This window comes from Eleutherodactylus coqui, chromosome 5 (assembly GCF_035609145.1).
Source record: "Eleutherodactylus coqui strain aEleCoq1 chromosome 5, aEleCoq1.hap1, whole genome shotgun sequence".
NCBI classification, from domain to species: domain Eukaryota; kingdom Metazoa; phylum Chordata; class Amphibia; order Anura; family Eleutherodactylidae; genus Eleutherodactylus; species Eleutherodactylus coqui.
In genome coordinates, this window is record NC_089841.1 from 121,231,116 (window position 1) to 121,252,031 (window position 20,916).

Below are 20,916 nucleotides of genomic sequence, written 5' to 3' on the forward strand. Positions count from 1 at the left end.
ACCTTTCCACAGGATAGGTGATAAATGATTGATCACTGGGGGTCCAACTGCTGGAACGGTGCACCCTGAGTCTGCTAGGTGAATGGAGTGGCAGTGTGCATGTGTGACTACCAAATAAAGCAACTTTGCAATTAGTCTTCATTAAGGGGTTTCTTAGGTCCTAAAAACTGACCCATTACTGATCAGAGGGGGTCTGCTGCCCATGACCCCAACTGATCAGCTGTTTGGTGGGCCAGATTGTCACCCTATATGGAGCAGGAAGCAGATAGCTCTGTGCACTGTCCACTGGCTCGACAGGGACAGCTCCAACTGACATGAATGGTAACACGTCAGGCCACTGCAGTGGTGCCTATCTGCTTCCTTCTCTGTGCAGGGTGACAACTAGAACAGCGAAAGGCTGATCAGTTGGGATCCTGGGTTATGGACCCAAGTCAATCAGCTATTGTTTATTTGTGTATATAGCTGTTATGAATCTCCATGGTAACAAGCAAAAAATAGTGGCAAAACAACTTATCCCTGTGTAATCTGATCCTGCAGTCATAAACTCTTTCATTTGGCGTTCTTCTTATGGCCCTTTATATGGACCAACAGTCGGGTAAACAATGGCAGGGGCGCTGATGTCACCGCTAAGGTCGTCGGCACTCGTACAGAGTATTTACACTGACAGACCTCACCGCTAGATCGCGGGCTTCTTTTCTTGCTCAGTGCTTCACCTTGTATGTGAAGCACTGAGCGGGGAGCATTTATACTTAATGGTGAGCCCGCGATCCAGCGATGGTTTTCCAGCTGATTGAAAAGTCTGTTTAAAAACCTGCGAACGAATAGTGAGCGACTTCAGTGCATTTACGCTGTTAATGGCCCATAACACTTGTTAGATTAGTAAGAGGTAGAGAACTGATAGAAGGACATATGGCTCCAGGACTACGTGAGCTTGTCTGTTACTATGGAGATGAACAGATCTGTATAGAAGCTCTAAACACAAAAGTGAAATAAAGGTTTCCGTTTTTCCACCATTGATTTTAATGGATCTAAAAAAAATGGAAAGCATAAGGAAAAATATCAGTTTGATTCCTTTCCATTAGGTTTCTGTTTTTTAGGGGACAAATAGCGCAGTCTGCAGTGCTATTTGTTTCACAAAAAAACAGAAATCTAATGGAACAGAAACAAACATAATACTTTCCATTTGCTTTCCATTTTTTTTTTAACTCTTTGAAACTCATTGAAAAGACTATTGACTAGAGATGAGCGAGCATACTCGCTAAGGGCAATTGCTTGAGCGAGCATTGCCCTTAGCGAGTACCTGCCCGCTCGAGAGAACAGGTTCGGCTGCCGGCGCGGGTGACAAGTGAGTTGCGGCAGTGAGTGGGGGGGGGGGGGTGAGGGAGAGAGAGATCTTCCCTCCGTTCCTCCCCATTCTCCCCCTCTGCTCCCTGCCCGCCGGCAGCAGCCGAACCTTTTCTCTCGAGCGGGCAGGTACTCACTAAGGGCAATGCTCGCTCGAGCAATTGACCTTAGCGAGTATGCTCGCTCATCAGTATTATTGACACTTTAATTCAGTTTCTCTGCTCCAAAAACAAAGCAGAGATCCGTAATTATAACTGAGAGCCCTGTAGCCTAAAAATAATGAAGATTAAACAAATGAAAATCTTATTTCGTACTGTGCGCTCCTGCTTACATCTCGTTTCATTTGTGTGCAGCATCTGCCTGTTGTTAGTAGGGCTCAGATGATGGATGATGCATTTATATTGGCAAAGTAAGTATACCAATTGCTGTTTGAATGCTTAGTAAATGCGAAAACCAAATGTTTCAGAACTCTTAGTGATATTTTTATTAATATTAACAATATTTAACAATTACTAAACATTACAAGATAGAATATTTATGTAAACATAATAATTTATGTATTTATTAGAGATGAGCGAGCATACTCGTTTCGAGTAATTACTCGATCGAGCCCCCGCGATTTTTGAGTACTTCCGCACTCGGATGAAAAGATTCGGGGGGCGGGGGGAGGTGTGGCGGAGCGGGGGGTAGCAGCGGGAAACAGGGGGGAGCCCTCTCTCTCTCTCCCTCCCCCCCCCCCCCCACTCCCCACTGCAACCCCCACTCACCCACGGCGCCCCCCGAATCTTTTCGCCCGAGTACGGAAGTACTCGAAAATCGCGGCGCTCGGGCGAAAAAGGGGAGTGGCAGAGTAGGCTCACTCATCTCTAGTATTTATGCTTGAATGAAATGTTGGTGATCTGAATGGAGAAAAGGCTTCGGGCGAAGCTCTGCAGCCAATTGCAAATAGAGGAATTTAGGCTCATTTACAATATGGACTCTTCTTCAGTTTTTAAAGGAATTATCACTGTAACATTTCATAATTATACAAGCAATTCTCAACACAGCCACTATTTTCATTGTGAAAATCCTGCATTATAAGAGTTATTCCCATCACAGCAAATTATCACCATCCACAGAATAGGAAATAACTTGCTGATTGGTGGGGCTCTGACTGCTGGGACCCCCACAATCAGATTTCAGCCCTGCATGCTCCAAAGTGTATGCTCCAGAGGCTGTGCATGAGCGCCCTCCACTCCATTCACTTTAATGGGCACAACAGAGATAGCTTGAGTGCTTGAACTCCGCTATCTCCAGTGATCCCATTGAAGTGAATGGAAAGGAGGCACACATGCCCAGTTTCCGCTGCTTACACTATGGAATATGCCAGGAAGGATCTCTGTGGGAGCCCCAGAGTTTGGACACTCACCAATCAACAAGTTCTTCTCTATTCAGTGGATAGAGGATAGTTTGTTGTGATTGGAATAACCCTTTAAACATTTAGGGTTCTGGAAAGGGCCAGGCAGAGGCCAATAATTCCAACAGAAAGCCCATAAGTACAATGATGCAAAATAGTAGTGTTAATATTTACTATGCATGCTAAAACAGAAGTTGTGCTGCGCAAATCTCAAAACATACAACATATTCAACATCTCTGTTCAGCATTAAATATGACCATGCAGCCAGTATGCCTCCATAAAATACCAAAATATGTAGCACTTCTAGTCATCTAACTGGTGTACAAAGAAGCTGCACTGACTGACCAATTGTGCCGACGTTGCATCTGTGCTACATAATTATGCTACTCTGAATAAACCTTAATACACCGATACAGTGATGTCTCCAAAGCATATTTTGCTTGCATACTGTCCAAAGTATTACCTCTCAGGAGCTAACAGATTTGGTGAGCAGCATTGTATACCCCTACCTTCAGTAACTTCAAGTGATGAAAATTTCCCCGCTGTCTCAATTACCACACTTAGGGGTTATTCACACGAGCGTATATCAGCCGCGTTTTTATGGACGGCCGATATACCCTACCATCTGATGCATTGGATTCCAATGAATCAGTTCAGACGGCCGACTTCCCAGTGAGTAAAAACGGACGGCCCAAAAAGGATAGGTCTGGAACTATCTTTTCGACCGGAATACGCCCGCTGGTCCCATAGACTCCTATGGGAGCCTGTGAGAGTTGTCGGAAAAGGGAGGTGGGAGGGAGTTTAGTAGTGTCTCTGATAAACTCCCTCCCCCTTCCCTCCTCCTCTCCGCCCCTTGCTGGCTGTTGTTTATTGTTAAAGGGGTTGTCCAGGACTTTTACAAATGATGACCTATCCTCAGGATAGGCCATCAATAGTTGACTGGCGATGGTCTGCTCCTTGGGATCCCGGGCCTGCTTATCATTGCAAACAGCACTGAAAGTAGATAGTGCTGTCCATATTGCAATGGCTCAGTGTGGTACTGTGGGCAAACAGCTCCCATTGAATTCTGTTTCCAGCGCTATCTACACTGACAGCAGACCTGATGATCAGCTGATTGGCAGGGATTACAAGTGGCAGACCCCCACTGATCAACTATTGATCACCTATCCTGAAGATAGGCGTACAATACTACATGTCCCTGACAATCCCTTTAAATTTAACTTCATGAACAATGATTTGGGATTAAAATGTACATTTTAATCAATTTAAGCCTAAACTGCCTGGCCACCTTAAGATTGTATCCAGGTGTAAATGGCTTTAGGTACCCTAGAAACCCCAATTTAATGCTGATTAGTTTCTATTGCTATTATTTGTTAGTCATTTTGGTGGTGTTCTAATTAGTCAGGTGTTATTTTTATTTGTAGTGCTGGTTACATGGAGTATGAAACAACTCTCAATTTAACAAGATATCTGGAGAAAGAAATGGAAATCCTGGTGTGGTACAGAGTACTGAAACACTTAAATAACGACAAAAAGTCCATGCTTACATATCACTCTTTTCCACTAATGAAGGTATTAATAATTCTTCAGCTGATTATTATTGTGTATACTATGTTTAAAGCCATTCATCTCCATTAGCTTCTCTGTTTTAGTAATTATTAGTATTTATTTTAAAGTACATTAAACGTGAACTACAGTAAGGCCTCCTGCACACGGGCGGATGTGCATTGCGGAATCCAGAGTGGGCGTCCGCCGCCGAATTCCGCCCTTAACATGTTAAGGAAAAGTGAGTCTCCAAGCACGCGAGTGAAAACCGATTGCGGTTTTCGCTCGCATATGAAAAATTGCAGCATGCTCCACCTTTGCGTGGATTCCGTACGGACGTCTTCTATTGAAGTCAATGGAAGCCGTCCGATCTGCGGCGCTTGCGCAATTGACATTGCGGAAAGGTTGTGGAAAAGCAGGAGTTTAAAGAAAAAAAAAGCCTGTACTGCTCATGTCTGAAAGCTCACCGTATGGACCATCTGCAGTACAGATGAAGCGAAAAGAAACCAGGTACGTGCAGACACTGCTGCTGCCAGGGCCGGATTCCGCTGCGGGATTCTGCATGCGTAATCTGACTCGCCCGTCTGCATGCGGCCTAAATGAGAAAGGATCCTACCCATGAGGGCATACAATCTATAAGGGAAGGAGGACGGAGATAATACAAGATTTTACTATCATCTACTCTCATAGATGAGAGTAAAAGCAGCTTATAAGGTAGTGAGGTGGCAGCAGGGTTTATTGTAGGTCATAAGCTTTTCTAAATAGTGGAGAGTTTGATGTGTTTGGGTAGAAAGTCTACCCAAAGACAATGAACTTGTGGGCTTGGGGAAAGTGTTGAGCCATTAACTGTGATTGATAGGTCTGGTGGAAGGGTTAACTGAGATAGGGGAAAGATAATAAATTCATTTTTTTATGAGTTTAGGAAAGTGGTAAGAGAAATACTTGTATATCTTGTAAAAAAAAGCAATGCTACAGCATCTTTTCTTAGGGATGATATGCCATCACTATGCAAGATAAATATTGCTATATTTCAATAGTTTGAACTTTTATGGACACTACAATGTTTTTTTTTAATTAAGGTAAAAATTGGAAAAGGATTTATTTTTATTTAGTTTTTTTTTCTTTATATTGTTAAAAATGTTATTATATAAGTTTTTTTTGTAGTTCCCAGTTGTGATCACTTGACTTGTACCATATACTGCAATACTTCAATACTGCAGTATATAGTACTTGCTATTGTTGCTTAATAATACAGATATCCATGCATGTCAGCCCTGGGAGCCTTGGGCTGCCATGCCAAGCCAACAACATCCTGTTATTGCATTGCATGAGTGCAGCTGGGACGACAGTGGAGGTCCCCACCTACTGCTCTGATGCAGCAGTCAGCATAGACCACAGCATTAAAGTAGTTAATGGCTATGATTGGTGCTACCTCCGAATGCAGCTGTTTCCAGTGGCTGTTGAAAACATTTGACATCCACCAGGTATGAAGCAGGCTCAGCTCACTTAATACACCGTCTCGAGCCCGCTCAATACACCCTTCTCGACCACACAACGTATATTTTTTCGCCGATACGCTGCAGTCGCCTGTGTGAATGGACGAGAAAATGCGGCTAAAGTTTGGGACTTGATCGCAGCTATTCTTAATTCACGTGATTTTTGCTCGAGATGCGGCAAGCGTAAAAACTCATGTGGTCGTGCGAAAAAGGCGGAAATCTGCACTTTTATTCGGCATATATGTTGATAAATGACATTGACTTGAGTGTGTTTTTCTTATAGAAATACATTTTGAAAAGAATAAACCCCATATTCCAGCACTATGCTACTATCATTCGCCGAAATTTTGAGGAAACGGCTGATGATATTTTTGTTCAGTAAGTACTTCACCATTTCTCTATTACAAGCAATACTCATACTTTGTGGCATCACAGAATGTAGGCTACATAGACAGGTAAACTGTTACTGGAGGTAGTTTTGCTTTGTAACAGAAATGTATTCTTGTATTCTCATGTTTCAGAGGAGCATGTTAGAAGCTGCAAAGGTGAAATGCTAGAAATATACTGTCAGTCACCTGTCAGCATGCAAGGCTATCGACTATACGCAGTGACTAGTAGACTGACTTAATGAAAGTAAGATTGTATTTTACATTTTTTCATGGCAAGCTATGCTTGTCTGGAGAGACTATCCAGGTACACAGATGCAATACCCACGCAAAACCCTTAATACACTAATTAGATACGTTAAAACGATGCCTTTTAATTTTAAACAGTTAAACACAGGGGACCTGCTAAGGCCTCGTTCACAGGAGCGCTGTCTTAACGCAATATAAGTGTGAGAAAAAATTGAGCCTGTATTGCACTAAAAATCACATGAATGGGCAGCTGTTCCAGGTAGAGAAAGAAAAGAAGCCCCGCAGGGTATCGGAATTTCCCTATAGCAGGGAGAGAGAGAGAGCGGGGCTATGGGGGATTAAGTCATAGCTCCACTCTGTCTCTCCCTGAACTGGGGATATCCCTGTTGCACAGATAGAGGGGGTGGGGCTAGATAGAGAGGGAAGGGCTATAGGGCTTCTTACAGGGATTCCCCATAGCAAAAATAGAGGGGGCAGAGCTAGAGGGGCGGGGCTAGAGGACGGATCCCTCTAGGTACTGCCTGCTCCCCCCAAGCTCTCGTGGAACCTGCCCCCCTCTCTCCCCGCCATAGGGTAATCCCTTGGTGAGAGAGGTGGAGGGAGTCCCGTACTGCCCACCACTGCTGGGGAATTGCACAGCAGCAGAACTGAAGGAATACCCCGCTGCTTACAGCAGGACATTTAGAACCTGCTGCCCCGAAGCACATTTTAAATGTCCCGTTGTAAATTCTTGTTAGTCCCTGCAGGGATTAAGGGAACCCGCAGGGAGTCTTCTCATCCCTGCGGTGACTAACAGGAGTGCTATGTCATACACAGCTATCTGCATAAAGCTTAGATAGAAATATGCAATTCATTTGCTGAAGCAAAATTAAACACTGCAGATAATTAATGATCACAGCGACCTGCTGTCTGGAGCACTTTATAAAGCTGGTAGTAGAGAGATGGCTGACAGTAGTCTGCCTGGGTCGTCTGACTGGGTTAGAACATGTGCGCCAGCCGGGATATACACAGTACAGAAAAGACGACTGCGAACAGGTATGCAGGGGTCTCCGGCCAGGCACAGGGTCAGATTTCACTGCGGGATACCGCACGTGCAATCCGACCCACCCGTGTGCACTCGGGCTATAGCTCACATCCACGGTGAGCATAACATAGAATGTATTAAGGAAACACCATCTGCTAGTTAAATGATAATGCTCTTCCTTTTAATGAATGCCTCTTTACTTTTTTTAAGTACAGGAATAAATGATATTTTTAAGACTGCCTGTTTTCTTGGATTAAAAGATTGTCTTGCTCTGGCAAGTGAACTCTATACAAAATGGATGGCTAACACTTCCACTAATGAGTAAGTTACATACTGTTGTCAAGTATGCATGTTGTCAATCCTGAGTTAGATGTACACAACACTTGTATTACAGCTTTGTTTCGGTCATTTTATGGCTCATCATTCTCCATGCTTTCCTATGCTTGACCGCTTCTTTCAGTTCTTCCATGTTTGCATCCGCCTTGATTGCATCCAGCCAGCGTGTTCTTTGTCGTCCTCTTCTTTGCGACCCACTAACTGTGCCAAGCATCAGTGTTGTTTCCAAAGAATTGGCTTGCATGATATGTTCAAAGTATGAGAACCGCTGTTTGGTGATTTTGCCCTCTAGCGATATTTTTGGTTTGAAACGCTCTTGCACTATCTTGTTGGTGATCTTTGCCGACCATGGCATACACAGCATTCTTCTCCAACACCATCATTCGAAAGCATCATTCGTTTTATACAGAACCATAAAAGGGCACCCATAAAAGTGGCTGGAGCCTTTTCTGTATCTATGGATCTTCCTGATTTTATATGGAAACATACAGAGATTTTTCGGTCGGATTTCATATTCCTAGAGCTTTTCTTCCCTGTAAGCAATGCTTTTCAGAGAGAATAGCTCTATATGTTGGGCACAAAGGCCCGCACTGCTCCATAGTACAGACCCGTGGTGTTCTCTAGAGACACTCTACAATGTGCACGAGGGCTAAGGCAAAACGTTTCACTATAGGGGTTCTCCAACCTCTAAAAATTGTGTGCAAATGGTTTACCTTTAGTGATATGCATCACTTTACCTTGTAGTCTGTCTGTAGCTGAGATACCTCTGTAAGCCTGTCTCACATGCAGTGATATGACCTTCCTCCTGGTGATTGTCTCCTGCTTATGTGACTCCTGTACACTAAACACATGGTTATGTCCACTATCTCCTCCAACATACCACACACAACAAGGTCCTTATTTCCAAATGTCCCTGATTGCCCAGACCCCGACTATGGAAGGAGCATGTTCCTCATGCTGGTCAGGATATTGTGCAGTGTTTGGGAAGCAATAGAACAGCAAAGTAGCAAATCTGTGTCTGTGAAGGGAGTTATTACAGGACTACCTTGCCCCCTTTAACAGAGGGGAATGCCGACAGCTGCAAACACAGGCAATTAGAACTGTTGTTTTTCAAATTGTAAGCCCACCCACAGCAGTCATGGCAGCATCAACATGATCCACAGTCTCATTAGCCAATGAGAATTCAGAAACATATACTGTAAGTACTGGTCCCCTTAGTTCTCTGGTTGTGTATAGTAAGGAGAGCTGTCAATCTAGATAATGCAGATCTGGAGATGCCGGTTTGGCACCACCCCATGACTCCAAGCTCCATTGGAAGAGGATCTCCTAAAATCCTGTGCATTTCAGGGTAAAACATAAATGCCAGTTTATACCTTTCCCGGATATATGCTGACTGTGGGTAGGGCAGCATGGACCTGGTGGCAGGTTTCAATGAAATCTGCAGTATTTCAATTTGTGCTGTCGATTTTCCCAGCATGTTTCACCCCTTGAAATGGTAAATCCATATCAAAATGGATCACATCTGCAGCAAAATCCCCTGTGTACAACCCACAGTTTGTGAATGTACTTTAAGCGACCCTTCAGTCAGAAGCTCAAAATTGATATGTAAGTCAATACCTACAGAGGGTAGTTACCTACTATTTATTTTTTCTCAGGTCTTGCTCTTTGGCTGCATTTTATCTCAGCTCTACAAGGGTATAGATGTGATCTGTGATTATGGTTTAGTTACAGTGCCTAATTTGAAGTTGTTTGGGACACACCCCCTGTGTAGTTATTGGTTCAGGCTGCAGAAGAGGCAGACAGGAGGTGTGTTCCAGACTACTTCACATTAGGCACTGCAGCTAATCTATAGGCAAAGATCATAATGTTAAAAAGCAGCCAAGGAGCAAGATCTGGAGAAAATTAAATATCAGATAATCGCTTCCTGTTGTTATTGATTTACATATCAATTTGAGGTCATAACTCGAGGGCTGCTTTAAAAGGTTTTTTGTCATCTCAGCATCCCCTCACTCATTATCTTCTCTATAAGGCAGAACAGAGAGCTCTAACAGAAGACTGATTCTCCATGTGGAACTCGAATGTCTGGCACGTAATACTGCAGTTCTTCTATATTGGCTGCCGCATGATAATGAATGGCCCGTGGCAGCTTTCCCTGGTGATGACAATGATAAGACAACCCTTTTTAATTAAATTCATACTGCTATTGTACAGGGTCATGTATGTGAACAAGCAGCCAATTCAAGCAGCCACAATCTGAAAAATCTAACAGCAGCAAAAAAAGACTATTCAAATGAGCAGATATGAATGGGATTATGGGAAAACATTTTTGGTATCCTTATTATGTTCATAAATGATGTGTATGTTCCTTCTTTGCAGTATTCCACAGTCTATTAGAGGTTCAGTTTATTGCTATGGTATTGCTGAAGGTGGTGAAAAGGAATGGGAGTTTGCCTGGAGTTATCACAACAAATCGGACAGTGAAGGTCATTGGGAGCAGTCCTACCTCAAACAGGGCTTGAGTTGCACCAAGGAACCATGGCTGCTGTATCGGTAAGCTGGAAACTGTAGATAAAACTCTCGTTCCTCACACAGTCAAAAAGAAAAATGGCTGACGATTGAACTTATTACAGTTTACCTATTTCATTGGATGTATTGACAGGTACTTGAAGGAGAGCATGAATACCGATTCTCATAATTTGTTGGATGTTTTTTCGCATATGTTTAAGAATGATATTGGAAGACACGTAGCTTGGGATTTTTTGAAAGAAAACTGGCATCAGCTAAATGACATGTGAGTATTCATAGTGCTCTGTATACAATAATTTACTGGGAATTGCTGTTTATACTGAAGATTATCACTTCGCCATGCATCTTCACTCTATTCTTATGCTGGCAATATATCCATTAGCAACACTACTCCACTTCATTAGCGATGGCATTGGTAATAAAATTTAAATCAGTGGGGTTCGACCACTGGGACCCCCACAATCAATGGTATGGGGGACTCTGATCTTGCAATTCCTGTGTCACACAACAGGGACAAAGAGAAGTTTGAATGGAGCAGTGCTCATGCTGTTTCCTTCTCAGACGTAAAATGTGAATGGCACGACAGCACACATGCTCAACTGCCACTTCATTCAAACTCCTCCTTGTAGAGATTGTGCAGTTGTGGGAGACGTGGAGACCAGCGCCCCCTATCAGTCCCTTGACAATGTCTAACATTCATCACCTATCCAGTAGATAGGTCATAAATGTTTTACTTGGGATAACCTTTCAATATATATTTTTTAAATACTGTTACAGTTGTCCATCTGTCCTCTACTTCTTGCTAATGTGTAATTAGTAGATAAAGGGGTTGTGCATCTTGGCACAACCCCTTTAACTTCTAAATATGCATTAGCAAGACAATTATTCCTTAATGCGGGGTCCATGGTGAACAGCTGATCACCCCGTTCCCTCTCTAGGGACCCAACGACTAGTTGATTTTGTGGGGTAAACCAACGTTTTCTAAGCATTTCCCTTGCAGTGGCTGCTGCAGGGGAAATATAGTACTACAGGGCAGCATAGGGTCCACTAGAACGGAGCGCCGACTCTTATTCTGGATTATAGAGGGGGGTCCTGAGCAGGGGACCCTGCACCGTGGCGTTCATATGCCTTAATAGCGCATATGAAGAGGAGAGGACATTTTGCCCCAACCCCTTTAATCAAGAGTTAGGATATAGATGGGAGGTATGACTACATGAGAATGGTTTGTAATCTCTAACCATGGAAATACATATTTCTGTGAAGGAGACACTAAATAAATGATAGGATATTTTTAATCAAGACTATTTGCAAAAATGCTTCACTGAACTTGTGCATCATGGTTCCAAATGGTGTGCAAAGGCTTTATATATTACTTTCACTTCGGATGTATATGCATAAAACTATTGACTATTGATTAATTACATCCTCAGAAAAAGTCTGTTTGTATAATGCCTAACTAATTACTAATGCATACTGGCTTTGGCACTGATTTGGGGTTACTACTGTAAGAGAAGCGTATATATACCACAGACTTCTTGGATACCCTGGATTTTCTTTTATCAGATACAACTCACATATACCTACTGGGCACCTTCACACAATTGTAATCACTGCAGGCATTCTGCAACAGAAAGCGTGCAGCAATTACACCGCGGCCAATTCCATACCTTAATTTTGTGTATTTGGCCGTGAATTATAAGCCTTGTACATGCTACGGATTTAGAATTTACAGTGTTTTTGAAAAACACTGCAGAATTGTTGTGGAAGTTCCCTGCATCACGTGAAGGGGAGTTTAGAGATCTCCTCCACATAGTTTGTATTGTAAATGCTGCGAATATCAGCAGCGATTCCTGCACCCTAAATCTGCAGCATTTCCACCACGTGTGAAGACGACCTTTGTGTTCACAGGTCCGCTAGCAGTAAAGTGCCAGATATCATAACAGAACCCCAATGGATCCCATTATCGTCAATGAGGTCCATCAGGATCCACTGGTGTCCGCCATTACAGGGATCCAGCTGTTCCATCATTTGCAATGTCTTGCTGTTCTGACGAAGCAGAACAACGGAAACAGAGAGGCCTAAATTCAGGATTGTACTTGTTATACGATATGGTTTTTTTTTTATGGCTAATGCAACATATTTTGTACATTTCCAGTCACGAAGTATGTGAGAAAACAGACAGGTCTGATTTTTGTAAAGAAATAACCCGGGTCATGTTATTCCATGAACACAATAAACAACATTTACACATGGGGCAAGAAAAGGGTTATTTATCAGTTTAGGAAAGTGTTCTTTACATTAGGCCGCTTGTCCACAGGCGTTGCATTTTAACGCAGTGGATTTCCACCGCAGGAGAACACTAAAGTCACCTCGATTTTCCGAGATGAACCTATCATTATGATAAGTTAATTATGGAAAATCGTGGCAGATTTCCGCTCGTGTACATCGGGCTGCACTTTCCATAGTTATCCTATGGAAGGTGTTTCATGCATTACCCATGTGTGGATTATCGCCGAGGATGACGCAATGAAATATTGCCCGTTGACATTAGACTGGAAAAGCCAATCTGTGGAATGCTCCACCACAGGAAATATTCATGACAAGTATATGAGTGGACATTCATTTAATGAATAATAGCATTTAGAGTTAAACCAGATCTGTAACTTGATCTGCTGTCGTAGACAGCAGAATCATGGTAGACTAACTTCCAATCGGATGGCCGCACTTGGATGTGGTGGTTGCTTGGAGAGCAGTTTCTACACATCTGCAACATCCCAACAGTGAAGTTTGGTTATAGTTAAGTCTACCCTCAACGTCAATGGTTAGAGACATTCTGGACATTTTGACATTACCTACCCTGTGGCACTTTGGTACAGCTCCAAGTCTCTACCAACATGACCAATCACTGTATTATACAGCACGCAGAACTGAGGCTTGGTTTGAGGAGCAGAATGTCTGCAGACTTCATTTGCCAACCCTAAGACCAGATCTCAGTCTCATCAAGCATCTTTGGGACGAACTAGAATGCTGTATCCGTACACACCCAACATTCCTCTCATCACTATCTGAAGCTCTCCTCGAGAAATGGAGGCAGATCCCTATTGGAATATGGTGGAAAGTGGCCTAGGAGGGTTACTGCAGTCATTGAGGCCAAAGGTTTTGAAAAATGTGAATAAAATCAAATGTCATCACTTTTTAATGTGTGACCAAACGGTTTTGTCAAATAGTGTGTATCTGGCAGCCATCAATCACTGATGAGATTTGTGGAATGAGGTGGCGGGACTGCTCCCTTCATGAATACAACAATAACACTATAATATCTTTGAGTGCCATTTTTACACAGCGTATTTAGGTCACAAAACCACATTAATAAGATGTTGATCTGATGCAGAGAAAAGTTTTGATTGCAGTGTGATGCCAAGAATAAATTTAAGTTGGAGAGGTCAAACATGTTGGATGGCCATGTGTCTTCTTTTTACCTATAGCACTACATTATCTGCAAATGTCATGTAAATATGTTTCCAAATAATACATTTATATTTGTATTTGTGTCATTCAGTAATATGAAAGATTCCAGTCACTTTTATGAACTATTATTACCAGACCTTGGATCAAAGGCCACTTCTGAGCTGCAGTTCCAGGAGGTGAGATTACTATACCTTTGTGTTTAGTAGAGATGTATCCAGTCCTATATTTTTGGTTTTCATTTATTACGCACCCATAGCGAAAAATAGGGCTGTATTACGTGTAATACACGGTAAAATAGAACATGCTGCGCTTTATGGACATATTATACGCAATGCATGTATGCAAGTGTGACTGGAACAATGAAAATCAATGTAGTTTCATTGACTCCATTCAACGCGTATTATGTGCGCGTAATGTGCAATTTAATTCTGCTTGTGTGAGCATGCTCTTATCCTTGAACTGTTACCGCCAGTGAAGTTAAATGATGCTTATGGGCGGCTTCAGACGGATGTGTATGCACACACATTGCGCAAAGAATAGAACCCATTGTTTTAATGAGTTCATTTTCACTGGGGTTTTTTTGCGCGCACATTTCACTTGCACAAAAAAATGCAACAGGCTCTATTTTTTTGCACAGTTGTGCACCAAAGATCCCAATCGAAGTCTATGGAGGTGTGCAAAACACTGCGCGTACCTGGAACACTGGCACCTATTTTGATTTAATAGCCATTAAAATCATGGTAGGGGTGATTCCCTGTCCATGTCAATGAGCAGTGTCTGTGCAAATGCGCACAGTATTTGCACAGGCACACGCAAACAAAACCCTCCTTCATAGCACAAATATATGTTGCGCTGGAGTGAGCATTTTTGCCCTTTCTCTCCTCTGAAGCCACCCTAAAGTTGAGTTATATTGCACTTTATTATGTTGTGCCATGTTAAGTGATGTTGCACTATAATCAGAACTGTGCACTTTATTGTAGGCATTGTAATGCATATGTTATTACGGTATTATGTACTGAGCCTTCAAGCCAGTATTGCTGCACAGCGGTGGACATGCAGGAAGGCTGATGTCAGAGGTCTCCTGTTTCTCCCCACTCCCCCTCTCAGCCAAATACAGAACCTAAAGGGGAATGGGATACTGCTACCCCCTTACACATCTTCCATGGTTACTTACAATAAGAAGGATCTGTGTTTGGAGGTGGGGTTGTAAGATAGCAGCAATGACCCTGGAACGGACAGAGCAATTTCAGATAGCGGTTTTAGATCTTACTCTGGACAGCTTTCACTGACAAGGAGCACTTGTGAATGCTTGTCCCAGGAGTCCAAGCCAGACCTGAGTTAAAGAGGTTGTCTGGATGCTATACCATAATAAAAGTAGCAGTGCCGTTCTCATGGTGTCGCCGCTCAGATGCTGGGATTCATGGCACCAGGAGAACGGTTCCCGATCACTGTTGCCTTTGATAGGCTGCGGTAGTCAGGTGGTTTCTGAGAGAGAGAGATGAAGGGACTACCTGGGGCTTCTCTTCACTTCCCCCGGGGAGTCCCCTCATCCCTGCGATAAAGGGAATCCCTGGGAGATGAAGGAAAGCCCCACTGCTTCCCCTCATCTTTCTCTCCAGCTGCGCATATGTTCTTTCCCCTGCTCGGTGTGGAAAGATCGCAGCTGAAGCTCAGGACTTCAAGGTGGAAAAATTGTCAGTTCAGACTTTCCGCAGCTAAAGTTGCAATTTTTGGCACAGCTAAAAGCTGGGTAAATTCCACGCCCATGTGAATGAGCCCTTAAAATGTACATTTTTTTCATATTTCTTGTTGAATGTCTTTTTGTTTCTTTTCCCTTGTTTCACTTTCCAGTTGGAGCTATTCACCACAACTACTATGGATGAAGGCAGTAGAGACAAAGGACTTAAATGGCTGCAAGCAAAAAAGAAAGCCCGGTTAGAGTGGATACACATTTTGAATACCAGAATCATTGACTGGTTACAGAGGAATACACCCGATTCGGATTTCTGAAGTCTATCATTTATAATGCAGCATCTGAGAATTTGTAGCCTTTTTCTAAAGATTATTCTCTTATACATAAAAAAATGTTAATTATTTTTTTGCTTAGAAAGCAAATTTCTTGATATATATTTTTTTACATGTGGGAATATGATTAAACTTGTGCAGATTTCCACTTAACTATGTGCTTATTTATTAAAATCAAGTAAGCAAAAAGTAGGTCATCAAAATCTTTGCACCTGCAAAAGATAGGACATGCATGCAGCAGCAAGGTCCGTGCTGCGCATAAAGATTCCCCATGGGGAGTCCCCTCATCACTGAACACTGTGACAGTACTGTCACAGTGTTCAGTGACAAGAGGACTCCTGCCACAGCTGTGGCAGGGGATTGCAATCTTCTCCCATTGCTTTCAGTGGGGCTGGCACTGCAGACTGCCCCGTTGAAAACAATGGGCTGCAGGCAACCCCCGCAGTGATTTTTGGGGAAGGGCTTGAAATATAAGCCCCTCCCTGAAAAATCACCCCTAGCTTGTGTAAAAAACAAAAAAATATATACTCACCTCGACGCCGCTGTCGGGGTCCAATGCGTTTTGTTGCTTGGCTCCCAGGCTCTGCTCTGAACTTCTTTCAACAGGTGGGGATTAAAAAATCCCCCCCTCCTAAAAGGGCTGTGCCTGATTGGCTGAGCGCTCAATGAATGACAGCTGAGCGCTGCCTCTAATTGGCACTGAGACCGCTTATGGCTGCATATGGCACTGCACATGCCCGCGAATCACATGCACATGGACATGCAACAAGAAGGTAACTGGCAACATAAATGGATGAAGTAGAAAATTCTTTATTGACCCATCACCACAGAAGCAACGTTTCGGTCAATATGGCCTTCTTCAAGCTATAGATCCAAGTACATATTGAGACAATTTATACACAAAACAATACATCCACTTAACCAATCAAAAACTATATTGCACCTTCGTCACAGATGTACATACTCAGCAATTGATTTTGTCCGGTACTCCATCGCCGCTCCCTGCTTCACTTCCGTCCCATGTCCGCGTCAGGAAGAAGGACTGCGCATGCACTACTCATGATCCACAGAGTATGTGAGAGATTATCATCCCATTATCGCGAGATCCCGATAGGAACTGTAAGAACCGCGCATGCGTTACATGTCGCACAACGCGCATATGCAGAAGTTCAACAGCGAAACATCGCGGGATTATAACTAATGTACTGACATCGCAGAACATGCATGTGCGGGAGTACAACAACAAACCATCGCGAGATTATAACTTATATACCGGCATGATCCCGTTCCACTATGTGTTAAAGACAGAGGGCCTGCGAAAGCGTCGTTCACCAATGGCACCTGCATATAGACACATAACGGGGACAATGCTGTAACTTTATCCCGACATTCAAATACCGCCCATGTATTGAAATTAGTACCAAGAATGTGAGACAGTATCGGTAGCTTATTGATGATAAGCAAAAATATAGAGCACATAATGCAGAGCAACAGGTATGGTCACATAAGTCCACAAAAGAAAGTGGGTAATAAAAAATATAGCAATCATAATATTGTGGATAGAAAAAGTGCAAAAACTGCACACTAGCCATTTTACAGTATTATCCCACCGATGTGGTAATCCCATAAATGCATCACTTTTCAAATTGAAAACAAGGAAAAGGATTTTTTTCAAGATGCAGGTCTAATTTATTAATCATTTCTTAACACATTCTGTATTAATTGTCAAAAACGGGCAAAACCCAAAGGAAGCGAAGTGGAAGGAGATAGACGACGGAGCTCCTGGACCAAGAATCCTAAAAGAACACAAAACAAAGGTACATATGAATATACACCAAAATAAATGATAGCATATATAAAATGTAGACAATATATCTAACTTACAATAAACATAAAATGTACATCAGCATACTGTGATGCAGATCCAATAAAAATTCTTCATAGGTGTGGCTGAAATATGTATTCTTGATTTAACCCTTTGGGGGACACTGTGTCTAACTTGTATATCCATTTGAGTTCACGTTTCCTTAGGAGTGTGTCCCTATCTCCCTCTCTGGGTAATATCGGGACATGGTCAATCACTCTGTATTTAAACTGGCTGATGGTATGCCTAGCTTCAACAAAGTGACATGAGACAGGTAAGGCCATATTTCTTGTCCTGATGGTACTCTTGTGCTTCACTATCCGCGATCTCACCTCCATAGTTGTTTTGCCAACATAACCCATGCCACATGGGCAGGTGATGAGGTGGACCACGAATGATGAAGCACAAGTGTACCTCCCCTTAATTTTGTATCGGTTGCCCCTCAGTGGGTGAAAAAATTGATCATCCTTAACCAAATTCCCGCAGCAGGAGCAACCAAGACATGGAAAATTACCTTTCCTGGGGGGTATCAGTGTAGATTGTGTCAAAGTTTTTATGCTCGTAAAATGAGAATGTACCAACCTGTCTCCTATACTTATCCCCTTCCTGTACGCCATTAACGGAGCATTGGCAAACTCAGGGATCTCCGGGCCACCTATTCTCAAAAGGGGCCAATGTTTTTTAATGATGCCTGACATGGCACAACTCATGTTTTTGTAAGTAGAGACAAACGGTAATCTATTGGGATTGTCCATCTTCCTCTGACACACGGACATGGGCAGTATGATTTTTTTTAAATTCTCTGCGCTGTTCAAAGCATGGATGCGTATGGACAGCATATCATACGCAGCCCATACAAATGTATAGGGCTCACGCTGCGTACATACACAAAGAAATAGCGCATGCTGCAATTTATTTCTCTTGTGTATCGATACGCAGTGTCCACACGCCAGTGTGCATGGATCAATTATACTCCATTGACTTCCATTGACTCCATTCAATGCATATCAGACATCCGTGCAACACACGTGTAATACCGGTAAAAACAAGGTCGTGGACATGAGACCTAACAGTGCAGTCCTCTCTAGTTCCTCGCTGAGCTGTTCTCTGGGATCAGTAAGCAAATGAGAACAGGAACCTGAATGCAGCCAGTGTGAAGGCTGGGGTTTGGAGTAATCCACTGGACACCGTGTATGATAGATTAACCTTTCCATTAGGGTAAACTACCAGGAATTTGCACCTAAATCCTTTCTTTGCTCAAAACCCACCAGGGATCCTGGCATTAATCCCTTCTCTTTCCTAGATCTACAGAAATTTTGACATTAATTTTCTCTCTGCCCTAAACCCTATGATGATCTACATCAGTATTTGTGACCTAAAACCAGAAATGAAACCTGCAGATATAAAATATAATGGTAAGGTTTGTACCTCTTCTGTATTTTGGTTCCACTCCTAGCTTTGGCTAATAAATAGTGATGGAATTTACTGACCAGAATACTTCTGTGTGAATGGGGCCTTACAGTGGCAGCTACAGAGCCCTGTCTAAGGACTTCTTCAGACGAGTATGCACAAATACGCTCGCCTCAGTGCAACGAGCAGTTAACAAGGTTGATTTGCGCATGTATTGGCGCATAGTAGTGTACTTTTCTGTACATGCAGAGCCTGTGCATATGTGCGCTCGACATCAATTTAAAAGACTATTTAGCCTAATGAGGCCCAGCTGTGTTCTACTTTTCATGGTATTGTGCAGCATATTGCAGATTTGCGTACGCATTTTCGTATCTCCCATAGACTTCTATGAAGACCTTTACTGTGCAAATACATAAAAAGATAGAGCAGATGCTCTTTATTTTGTGACTGAAATGCGCACCAAAAAATCATTCATCTAAAACAACCCATTGACATTAATGGGTTCTATTCTCTGCATATTGCGCACATACATTTTTTGTGTGCAACAATGTGCTCAAATATGTCTGTCTGAAGCCGCCCTGATAATGACAGATCTGCTTCTAGAAAAAGACAACTATAGATCCCTCAAACAGTGACAAATACAGAGTCCCTGACTGGTCTTTACAGCAGTGTCCCTTTACCTCTTCTGTGCTCCAGAGTACTACAGGGGTTGTTTAAGACTAGAAAGAAAGGATCTGCTTTTCCTAGAAGCACCACCACTCTAGTTTGCAACTTATCTTCATTTGGGCAGTTTCAGACAAGTGTATTGTCACGTCTGTAATACGGATCTATGATATGGACGGACATGTTGCAGATGACTTTACAACCATATGTCATCAGTATTTGATTAGTATTTGCCTCCATATCTGCTTTCATTCTATTTTCTATAGGGAGATATGGATCTGTATTGGCCCAATTGAATATAAGGGCTTAAATAGATGCAGAGGAGCAGGCCACGGCCTAAGAGGCAGAGGAGCAGGCCACGGCCTAAGAGACAGCGGGTTAGAGTTTGGGGCCTTGTCACGGTGGCTGTACCGTCTCCCACCCTGAGGGTAACCAGTGACACGTCCACGGGCCGAGGGCAGGTTAATAAATGGGAAACCCAATAATGTCTTTTATGTCACGAGTGACGCCACCGTTTCTTCTGCCGCGGGGGAATTCCTGGATGATGGAGTCAACTCACCCTCATGTGGCCTCCATGTGGGAATTCCTAGTTGTCGGAGTAAAGCCACACACACACAAGGTTCTTCAGAAATGGACAGGCAACTGGTCGCTTTACTTGAAGTAACTTGATTACAACTTCAAAATACACACCAGCAGGAAAACAGTGCAAAAACGTCAAAGTGGTGTGACAGGGAGGACTCATGGTTGAACAGTAGAAACCACAGTCTCATTATATGTAGGTCCTCATCCCGGCAACACACTCTCTTCTCTCCAAAACTCTACCGGTCAACACTCACATTTGATAAAACCAGGTGCGCTGCCTGGCGGTTCCTCACTCTCTCTCTCACTCCTAGCACGGGAATGGTCGATCCATATCTCCTGGGTACAGCAGTCGCAGGGCAGGCTGTAGACTCCTTTCCGCGGCTTCCATTCTGGACCGTAGAAGCTGAAGGTGTCTGTGTGGTCCTCTTGCAGATCTATTCCCCTCTCCCTTGCAAGCCCAGAACAGAACAACTCAGAAATCCCTTGCACACACCTTGCATTCACATATATATTACAAGGTCACACAACAAACATATGGATACATTTTGCAGTCAACCCACTTGCCAGACACTTAACCCTTTCAGTGCTGCAGCTATGCAAT

The 20,916-nt window shown here is 43.0% G+C and overlaps 1 protein-coding gene across 1 annotated transcript in view; it reads left to right on the forward strand.

The window, feature by feature from the left end:
- Nucleotides 1-15,949, forward strand: part of LVRN (laeverin) — a 98,634-nt gene extending 82,685 nt beyond the window's left edge. The window contains exons 13-20 of the mRNA XM_066603089.1: nucleotides 1,698-1,753; nucleotides 4,166-4,313; nucleotides 6,066-6,160; nucleotides 7,652-7,762; nucleotides 10,154-10,327; nucleotides 10,437-10,568; nucleotides 13,863-13,947; nucleotides 15,623-15,949. Coding sequence (XP_066459186.1) covers nucleotides 1,698-1,753; nucleotides 4,166-4,313; nucleotides 6,066-6,160; nucleotides 7,652-7,762; nucleotides 10,154-10,327; nucleotides 10,437-10,568; nucleotides 13,863-13,947; nucleotides 15,623-15,781 — 960 coding nt within the window. The 3' untranslated portion in view covers nucleotides 15,782-15,949. The remainder of the gene's footprint in view (nucleotides 1-1,697; nucleotides 1,754-4,165; nucleotides 4,314-6,065; nucleotides 6,161-7,651; nucleotides 7,763-10,153; nucleotides 10,328-10,436; nucleotides 10,569-13,862; nucleotides 13,948-15,622) is intronic.
- The last annotated feature ends 4,967 nt before the right edge of the window (nucleotides 15,950-20,916 follow it).